The sequence below is a fragment of the Meleagris gallopavo genome, chromosome 27 (genome assembly GCF_905368555.1).
Source record: "Meleagris gallopavo chromosome 27, MGAL_WU_HG_1.1, whole genome shotgun sequence".
In the NCBI taxonomy this organism is placed as follows: Eukaryota; Metazoa; Chordata; class Aves; order Galliformes; family Phasianidae; genus Meleagris; species Meleagris gallopavo.
This window is the reverse complement of record NC_139430.1, coordinates 611,725-620,681: the sequence shown is the minus strand read 5'-3', so window position 1 is coordinate 620,681 and position 8,957 is coordinate 611,725. Positions and strand designations below refer to the sequence as shown.

The following is an 8,957-nucleotide window of genomic DNA, read 5'->3' as shown; positions in this document are numbered from 1 at the left end:
TCAGAGCCCCGTGCTGAGCTGAGCTGAGCTGACTCAGTGCTGCTTCTCAGCGCTGATGGAGGAACAGCTCAGCCCTGGGGGGGGTCCGTCTGTCTGTCTGCCCCTCACAGCCCCACACTGGGGGCTCTTCATCCCCATCTGGGGGGGAGGAGTGGGGCAGGGGGTGGCTGCACTGCGTGACCCCCATGGGGCAGTGAGTGAAGGAAGGGGGGTGGCGCAGAGCTGCAGGAGGGAAAGCGCTGCCTGCTCCCCCCAGAGCCGCTGCCTGGACCCCCATCTTTGACCCCCATCTCTGCACCCCCCGGGGCGCCCAGAGTCCCCCATGCTCAGCAGTGACCCCACGCAGTGTTGGTGGTTCCCCTCTATGGGGTGACTCAGCCCTCACCCCACAGCAGCATCATGTGAAAGCATTGGGGGGGAGAGGGGGGGCTGCCCCCCTTCCTCTCAGTCTCCTCCCTCCCTTTGATGCTGTTCGGTCCCACTGCCAACATTTTCCAGCTGCTCCACTTCCTCAATCCGACGCCATAAAAGAGCCAACGAAGCAGCAGCCGCTCCGTCCCGTCCACACTGAGGTTCCGTCACTGACAGAGCGATGCTGCGGTGAGGCTGGGGGCTGCTGTGCCCCCCCCAGGGAAAGATGGCCCAATGGGGATGGAGGGAATGGGGTCGATGTGGCGACATCCAGAACTTCTGCAGTTTGGGGTCAGGGAGGGGAAACTGAGGCACAGAGAGGGGTTGGGGGCTGCAGTGCTGCCTGCCCTATGCTGGGGGCTGTGGGTATGGGGGGGGTTGGGGGCTGAAGTGGGAGGGACTGATGGCTCCCCCCCACCCCCCCTCTGCCCAGCCACGGGATCCTGATGTGGGTTCCAGCAGAGCTCTGATGAGAACCAGCTGTCCCCGATCATGGGATGTTTGTATGCAGCCAGCGGGGCCTGGCCCACATCTGACAGTGGGGGGGGGGGGGGTGGTTGGGGTCCCGATCCCCAAATCTGGCAGTGGGGGGGGGGTCCTGGACCCCACATGGTGAGGAGTGCTGAGGGTCCCCTATAGCCGACACTGCTGCAGCTCTGGGTTCTGTGTCCCCACGGGCTCCACTCCTTGGAGCTGTGGGATGCTTGGGATGCTGCCCCCCACCCCATTCTCAGCACCACCGGGCTCAGCCCCCCCCCCCCCTCATTTGCTGCCCCCCAGGCCCGCACTGCTGGCACTGCTGCTCCCCATGGCCGTGGCACAGCTGCGCCCCGAGCCGGAGCTGGACGCCCAATGGGACTTTTGGAAGAGAAAGTACAGCAAGCAGTACAACGGCAAGGTGTGGGGCTGGGGGGGCTGCAGGACGGTGGTGTCCCTATGGGGGTGGTGCTGGGGGTGAGGGTAGTGTCTGTCCGTCCGTCCGTCCCAGCTCCGTCTCATCCCAGGAGGATGAAATATCGCGGAGATTGATTTGGGAGAAAAACCTGAAATACATCAACGCCCACAATGCAGAGCACGCGCTGGGAAGGCATTCCTTCCAGCTGGCCATGAACCAGCTGGGGGATTTGGTGAGTGGGGCCGGGGGGCAGCAATGGGGGCAGGGATGGGGCAGAGGTTGGGAAAACAGTGGGGCAGCAATGGGGACAGCGATGGGGGCTGTGATGGGGACAATTGGGACAGCAGTGGGGGCGGTGGTTGGGAAAACAGGGGGGACAGCGGTGGAGACAGCAATGGGGACAGGAGGGGACAATTGGGACAGCAATGGGGACAGGAGGGGACAATTGGGACAACAATGGGGACTATGATGGGGGCAGCAATGGGGACAGGTGGGGACAACTGGGACAGCAGTGGGGACGGTGGTTGGGGCAACGATGGGAGCAGCGGTGGGGACAGCAATAGGGACCACGATGGGGGCAGCGCTGGGGACAGCAGTGGCGCCTTTTGGTGCTGCTGAGCCCCAGGGCTGCTCCCCCCCCCCACTCCACCCCCAGACCAGTGAGGAGGTGGTGAGGACGATGACGGGGCTGAGGGTCCCCCGGAGCCGCCCGCGCCCCAATGGCACCCTGTACATCCCCGACTGGACCAGCAGAGCCCCCCCGGCCGTGGATTGGAGGCGGAAGGGCTACGTGACCCCCGTTAAGAACCAGGTGAGCGCGGTGCTGATGGGGGTCCGCACCGCGTGGTGCCCCCCCACGTCACCCCACGGCGTCACCCCGCATCCCTCAGGGGCAGTGCGGTTCGTGTTGGGCTTTCAGCTCGGTGGGAGCTCTGGAAGGGCAGCTGAAGCGTCGGACGGGGAAACTGCTTTCGCTCAGCCCCCAAAATTTAGTGGACTGCGTCTCCAACAACAACGGCTGCGGGGGGGGTTATATGACCAACGCCTTCGAGTACGTCCGGCAGAACCGCGGCATCGACTCGGAGGACGCGTACCCCTACATCGGGCAGGTCTGGGGGGCTGGGGGGCGTTGGGGGTCATTCCCTCGTATGTCCCCGTCCCCGTGGTTCATTCGGCCCTGCGGGTCCCGCAGGATGAGAGCTGCATGTACAGCCCCACCGGGAAGGCGGCCAAATGCCGCGGCTATCGGGAGATCCCCGAGGGCAACGAAAAGGCTCTGAAGCGGGCTGTGGCCAGGATTGGGCCCGTCTCTGTGGGCATCGACGCCAGCCTGCCCTCCTTCCAGTTCTACAGCCGCGGTGAGGGGGGAAGGGACCCCAATCGTGGGGGGCAGTGGGGGAAATGAGGCATGGATGGGTCGAAGGGTTGGGGGAACCATCCGTTGGGGGGGAAACTGAGGCACGGAGGGGATGAAGGATGGGGGAACCATACTTTGGGGGGAAACTGAGGCACGGAGCTCTGCCACCACCCCCCACCCCCGTAGGTGTGTACTACGACACGAGCTGCAACGCAGAGAACATCAACCACGCGGTGCTGGCAGTGGGGTACGGAGCACAGAAGGGCACCAAGCACTGGATCCTCAAGAACAGGTATGGCAGAACGGGACCCCCGCCCACCCATCCTCACCCCCCCAACCTTGGGATGGCCGAAGCAACAACTGGCGCTGCACCCCTCCCTTGCACAGCTGGGGCACGGAGTGGGGCAATAAGGGCTACGTGCTGCTGGCCCGCAATATGAACAACGCCTGCGGCATCGCCAACCTCGCCAGCTTCCCCAAAATGTGAGCGGTGCCAACGTCCGCCTGCAGGAGTGGGGCTGGGGGGCTGGAACCCCCCCCCAAAATATCTCATCTCTGCGTCCTCTGGGGGATGCGGAGGGCGATGGGATTTTGTTTTTCAAATAAAAGTGGTTGGGGAGAAAGCTGAGCGTGGAGAGTCTCTTCGTTACGGGATGGGCGGAGGGGCTGCTCAGTGGGGAGGGGTCTGGGTGGTGGTGATGAGTGGGGGAGTAGTGGGTTGTCTCCCCCCAAATGTCCCCTCCTGCTCTCCTTATCGACACAAAACGCGTTCTTTGTGGGCCACCTCACTCTGTTGGGGTGAAAAATGGTGATTTTGGTCAAGCAGAGGGGAAAAAAGACGACTTTTCTACACGAGAATTCTGCGCCAGCAAAGAGAAAGGGTCAACTTTGGTCAAAGTGAGCAAAAAAAAGGGGCTTTTTTTGTACGGCCCCTTTGGCCAAACCACGTGAAAAAGCAGTGATTTTTGGTCAAGTCGAGCAGAAAAAGTGATTTTTGCGTGCGCTCCTTTGGGTCTCGTGGTGACAGGAGGTGATTTGTGAGGAGCGGACCGGATGCGCTCCGCCAATGGGAGCCGATGGGTTGGGCGCTCAGCAAAGTGAAAACGAAATCAAAGCATTTCCTCATTTCTGGGCTCATGTGATTCGCCGCGCGCGGCGGGCGCTGGGTGTGAGGTGCGGGGACATCGGGGACCCCCGGGTGCCCCCCAGACGTGGCTGTGCCCCCCACCGCCCCCACCACCTTCGGGCCCCGCTGAGGTTTGTGCGTCGCGTTCGCGGTGCGGAGCTGTGGGAGCTCCGCGTGATGGGGAAGTGAAAGCGTGGGGTGCAGCCCCATCTCCTCCTGGATCCACCAAGGGGGGGACGACAGCAGCAGCCCCTCCTGGGGGGGATGGGTGGCAACGGGGCTCTCGTGGCTTTGCCTTTTTTTTTTTTTTTTTTGGTAGGCGTTGGAAAATCACAGGTTTGTGTGAGCGGCCATGGGGCGCACGGAGCGCCGTGGGGAGGGAAGGAGGGCAGTGCTCAGGGGTTGTGTCCGTGTGTCTGACGTGTCTGATGTGTCCATGTGTCCGTGTGCCTGATGTGTCCGTGTCTCCAGATGTGTCCGTGTGTCTGATGTGTCCGTGTGTCTGACGTGTCCCGTGTCCAGATGAGTCCCTCTGTCCAGATGTGTCCCTATGTCTGGACATGTCTACGTGTCCGGATGTGTCCATCTGTCCAGGTGTGTCCCCACGTCCAAATACATGCCTGTGTCTGGACACGTCTCTGTGTCTGGATGTGTCCCTCTGTCCAGACGTGTCCCTGTGTCCGGCCGTGTCTGCGCGTCCAGACGCCTTTCCGTGTCCAGATGTTTCCCCCTCCGTGTGACACCCGACCAACCTCCCCCCGAGGGCTCTTTGAGTCCATCCCGGAGCTGCGGTGCTGTGGTCAGGACGGGGCGGCTGGCATCACCCAGTGATGACACCCCGACCCGCTCCTCCCTCACCAAACCGGCTCTGTCACACACTGCTCACACGCAGCGCTCACACGCAGTGCTCACACGCAGTGCTCACACGCAGCGCTCACACGCAGTGCTCACACGCAGTGCTCACACGCAGCGCTCACACGCAGCCCCGCTCTGCCGCACAACATGGAGCTGCTGCGCTGCATCGCTGCCCTGCTCGCTCTGGTGGCCGTGATGGGGCACCCGGACCCCACGCTGGATCAGCACTGGGAGCTCTGGAAGAAAGCCCACGGGAAGGTGTACCGCCATCAGGTACGGGGTGAGGTGGGCAGTGGGGGGCGCAGCGGCTGCCCCGGGGGTTGAACTGCGGGGTCGGGTTTGGTTTCAGATTGAGGAAGGGCAGCGCCGCGCAACGTGGGAGAAGAACCTGCGCCTGGTGATGCTGCACAACCTGGAGCACTCCCTGGGGCTGCACTCCTACCAGCTGGGCATGAACCACATGGGGGATATGGTGAGAGGGCACTGCGGGATGGGGCAGGGAAAGCCTTAATGGTAAGGGCTGTCCACGGAGGGGTGGGGTCACCACCCTTGGAGGGGTCCGAGAAGCCCGGAGATGTGGCACTGGGGGACGTGGACGGTGGGGGTGGGTTGGGTCTGGAGATCTTGGAGGTCTTTTCCAGCCTTAATGGTTCTGTGAGTGGGTGCAGGGGGTGGATTGGGGTTGGACGGTGGTCTTGGAGCTCCTCTCCAACCTTAACGATTCCATGACTCTTGGAGCGGGCACGGCCGTGGTGTGGTGGTGGTTGGACCTGATGATCTTGGAGGTCTTGCCCAAGCTTAACAATTCCTTGACTCTACGAGCGGGCATGGCAGCGGTGGTAACGGTGCAGCGATGGTCGGACTCAGTGATGTCGGAGGTGTTGTCCAACCTTAACGATCCCACAGCTCCACGAGCGGGCCTGGCGGTGGTCGCGTGTTGATGGTTGGGTTTGATGATCTTGGAGGTCTTTTCCAGCCTTCACGACTCTGTGATTCACCCCATCCTCTCCTCGCGGCCTCCCGTGGGCTCGCAACGCCACACTGCCCGTGTGAGGCAACGGGGTGTGAGGAAATCTCCCTCTTAATGCAGGGTTTGTGGTGTGTGGACCCGGTCCTGGCCATGACGTGTGTGCAAACTGTACCCACTCCATTCCCCGGGGCTGTGGGGTGGTTCCATGAGACACAGAGCTGCTGGAGCCCAGCTTCGTGCTTTCTATTTCTTGCCCGTTCCAGTGAATGGTTGGGACTTAAACACCCACAAATCTATTTAAAGAAAAAGCCACAGATCTCCCCAAAAACCCTTAACTTCCGCATCTCAAGGGAAACTCAGCCCCCACGTGCCCTGCGTGAGTCCTATCAGAGGGAGGGACGTCACGAGTTGGTGCTTCTCCTCCCAGAGCAGCGAGGATGTGGCCGCGCTCCTGACGGGGCTCCGTGTCCCCTACGGGAACAACAGGACCTCCAGGTACCACCAGCGCGGCGGAGCCCCGGACGCCATGGACTGGAGGGAGAAGGGCTGCGTCACGGAGGTGAAGAACCAGGTGGGAAGCTCTCCCCGTCCCATCCCGTCCTGCGGTCCCAAAGGCGGCGCTGAGCACCAGTGCGGGTTCTTGTAGGGCCCCTGTGGGGCGTGCTGGGCGTTCAGTGCTGTGGGAGCCCTGGAGGCTCAGGTGAAGCTGAAAACGGGGAAGTTGGTGTCGCTGAGTGCCCAGAACCTGGTGGACTGCTCCATGATGTACGGCAACAAGGGCTGCAGTGGGGGCTTCATGACCAACGCCTTCCAGTACATCATAGACAACAATGGGATCGACTCGGAGGAGTCCTACCCCTACATGGCTCAGGTAGGCAGCGCTCCTCAAGGGAAAGGAGAACCAAGCTGGCAATTCCTCCAGTGAATGACATTTGTACAGCTTTTTGATGTCACCCGTAGCAATGCTGTCCCCGTGCTGCGTCACATTGCTGAGCCGTGAGCAAATTAATGTCCCAATGTGGAGAGTCTGGATGTCAAAAGACAAAACCTGGAATGACCTGGAATGACTCAGTGGCTTCAAAACACGGTGTGTGGAAGGAGGTCAAAGGGACAGCTGTCAGGAGAAGTGGTCCCTTCCAACGCAACCATTCCAGAACTCCACGGTTCCGTGGTCTCTGAGGTCCCTTCCAACCCAACCGTGCTGTGATTCCAGAGTTCTGTGATCTTCAAGATCCCTTCCAACCCAAACATTCTAAAATTCTGACTTTAAGGTCTCTCTGAACCCAAGCACTCAGTGGCTCTGCGGTTCTACAGTCTTTGTGGTCCCTTCCTGTGCTGTGATCCCACAGTTCTGTGCTTCTGCGATTCATCCATCTGCTCCGTAATTCTGTGTACAGAAAAACGATGGTCAAAGAGAAGCAAAGAACAGGGTGGTGTAGGGTAGAATGGTCGAAGCACCTGAAGGTTTCGAGGTCTCCTGGTGGTTTCCACACCTTCCTCTTGTTCCCACCAGAACGGGACGTGCCATTACAACGTTTCCACGCGTGCTGCCACGTGCTCCAAGTATGTGGAGCTGCCATATGCTGATGAAGCTGCCCTGAAAGATGCTGTTGCCAACATCGGACCCGTCTCTGTCGCCATCGATGCAGCACAGCCCACCTTCTTCCTGTACCGGTCAGGTACGACCCTCTTCCCCTTTACTTGGGGCCGCGCAGATCTGTGGCCACGCTTTGTCTTCTGTATCTCTGCATGTAAAGCTGACGGAGCTGAAATCTGGGGTGAATCGGGCAAATTGGGGCGTAGGGCTCAGATGGAGGCGCCGGTCAGCATTGGTCCCGCTGAGCGTGGGGGGCTGACGCCGTGCTCCCTTTGTGCTGCTTTGCAGGGGTGTACGACGACCCACGCTGCACACAGGAGGTGAACCACGGCGTGCTGGTGGTTGGGTATGGCACCCTGAACGAGAAGGACTTCTGGCTGGTGAAAAACAGGTGAAGGCGCTGCGGGTGTGCAGCGGGCTCCCCTCACCCACTGATGTGATAACATCTGACGTTCGTAGAATCGTAGAATGGCTCAGGTTGGAAAAGACCTTAAAGATCATTGAGTCCAACCACGACATGCAGAGCACGGGAGGGCAGCTGGATGCAGAGTGCAGTGGGGCTGTCAGTGCGACAAAGTCAGTTTCGGTCCTTGTGTCGTTCCCCATGGTTCGTGCTCAGTCACGTCAGAGCACCCCAACGTCCTTCTGGCAGCGAGAAGGGACTCAAAATGCCTTTAGGACACTTCACGCCCTCCAAATTCCCCTTAGGAAAAAGAATCTGGAGTTCAAAATGCCATTCAGAGGTTGATGAAAGCACTGCAGAACGGTTTCATCGCTGCCTGTAAAAAGCTGTGGCAGGGACATGAAAAGCATTGGGGTGCTGACAGCACCGACGCTTTGCAGAGAAAGGAATCTGCCTTTTCTAACCTGTTCGTTTCCTCTCCCAAAAGTTGGGGCGAACGCTTTGGCGACGGGGGTTACATCCGCATGTCAAGGAACCACTCGAACCACTGCGGGATCGCCAGCTATGCCTCATACCCACAGATATAGGAGCACCCCTCTGTGCTTCGGGGAGGGCTCCGTCTTCGGACCCAGCTTCTGTCAATCACTGCCTGCAAGGATCAGCTTCTGTCTCTGGGTGCAGTTCTGTGTGGAGCTGGTGGGAGGATTTTCGAGGATGGTTTACAGATGGTTTACACCCACTGACTGCTTCTTGGAGGATGAAAAAATAAAAAAGGAAAAAAAAGAAAAAAAAAAAAAAAAGGTGATTTGTCCTTTGTTCCCCCATAGCAAAACTGCAATGCCAACAGTTGTTAAAACGGAGATCTCGCCTTCCTCTCTGATCGCTGCGGCGACGCGGCTGTGATTTTCTCTCTGCGTGATATCTATGAAATTGCAGATTGTTGTTTGGAAAATAAAATAAAATAAAATAAAAGATCATTTTCAGCGATCCCCCAAATCCTGTGTGTGGGCTCTGGAGGCACAAACGTGTGCCAGGAGGAGCTTCAGCTGCGCACCTCCTGCTCTGCTGTTTCCTTTTCCCCATGGTGGGAATTCGCCTGCTTGTTGTCCCTGGCAGCAATGCTGGAGTTTTCTTGTCCGTGCTTTGGTGACTTCACAGCATCCTAGAGAACTCTCAGAGCTCCTCAGTGTGTTCTGGGATGACTTTGAGGCTTCTGAAACCCCCCAGTGTGCTCTCAGGTACCCCAGAGCAAACCCAGACCTTTTAGGACACAACAGACACTTCCAAGTACCCCCTACTGTACTCTAGGGCACTCTACAGTACTCCCAGACCTCCTCCATGTG

General features: G+C 59.5%; 2 protein-coding genes across 4 annotated transcripts; both read left to right on the top strand.

Moving 5' to 3' along the window:
• The first annotated feature begins 441 nt into the window (after nucleotides 1-441).
• On the top strand, nucleotides 442-3,286 carry LOC104914440 (cathepsin K). The gene is made up of 8 exons (XM_085210058.1): nucleotides 442-600; nucleotides 1,192-1,309; nucleotides 1,416-1,538; nucleotides 1,962-2,117; nucleotides 2,197-2,415; nucleotides 2,499-2,664; nucleotides 2,850-2,955; nucleotides 3,051-3,286. The coding sequence occupies exons 1-8, from the start codon at nucleotides 593-595 to the stop codon at nucleotides 3,148-3,150; spliced, it is 996 nt and encodes a 331-aa protein (XP_085066184.1). The 5' UTR covers nucleotides 442-592; the 3' UTR covers nucleotides 3,151-3,286.
• A 407-nt stretch (nucleotides 3,287-3,693) lies between these two features.
• On the top strand, nucleotides 3,694-8,586 carry LOC104914438 (cathepsin S). Of its 3 annotated transcripts, none has more exons than XM_010723956.3 (8): nucleotides 3,758-3,920; nucleotides 4,773-4,917; nucleotides 4,994-5,116; nucleotides 6,042-6,185; nucleotides 6,261-6,485; nucleotides 7,128-7,293; nucleotides 7,500-7,602; nucleotides 8,102-8,586. In XM_010723956.3, the coding sequence occupies exons 2-8, from the start codon at nucleotides 4,792-4,794 to the stop codon at nucleotides 8,199-8,201; spliced, it is 987 nt and encodes a 328-aa protein (XP_010722258.2). In that variant the 5' UTR covers nucleotides 3,758-3,920; nucleotides 4,773-4,791; the 3' UTR covers nucleotides 8,202-8,586. The 3 variants fall into 3 exon arrangements, with proteins under 3 accessions (XP_085066181.1, XP_010722258.2, XP_010722259.1); XM_010723957.4 differs by having other exon boundaries at nucleotides 3,787-3,920; nucleotides 4,760-4,917; XM_085210055.1 differs by lacking the exons at nucleotides 7,128-7,293; nucleotides 7,500-7,602; nucleotides 8,102-8,586 and adding an exon at nucleotides 6,575-7,080 and having other exon boundaries at nucleotides 3,694-3,920.
• Nucleotides 8,587-8,957: the final 371 nt, after the last annotated feature.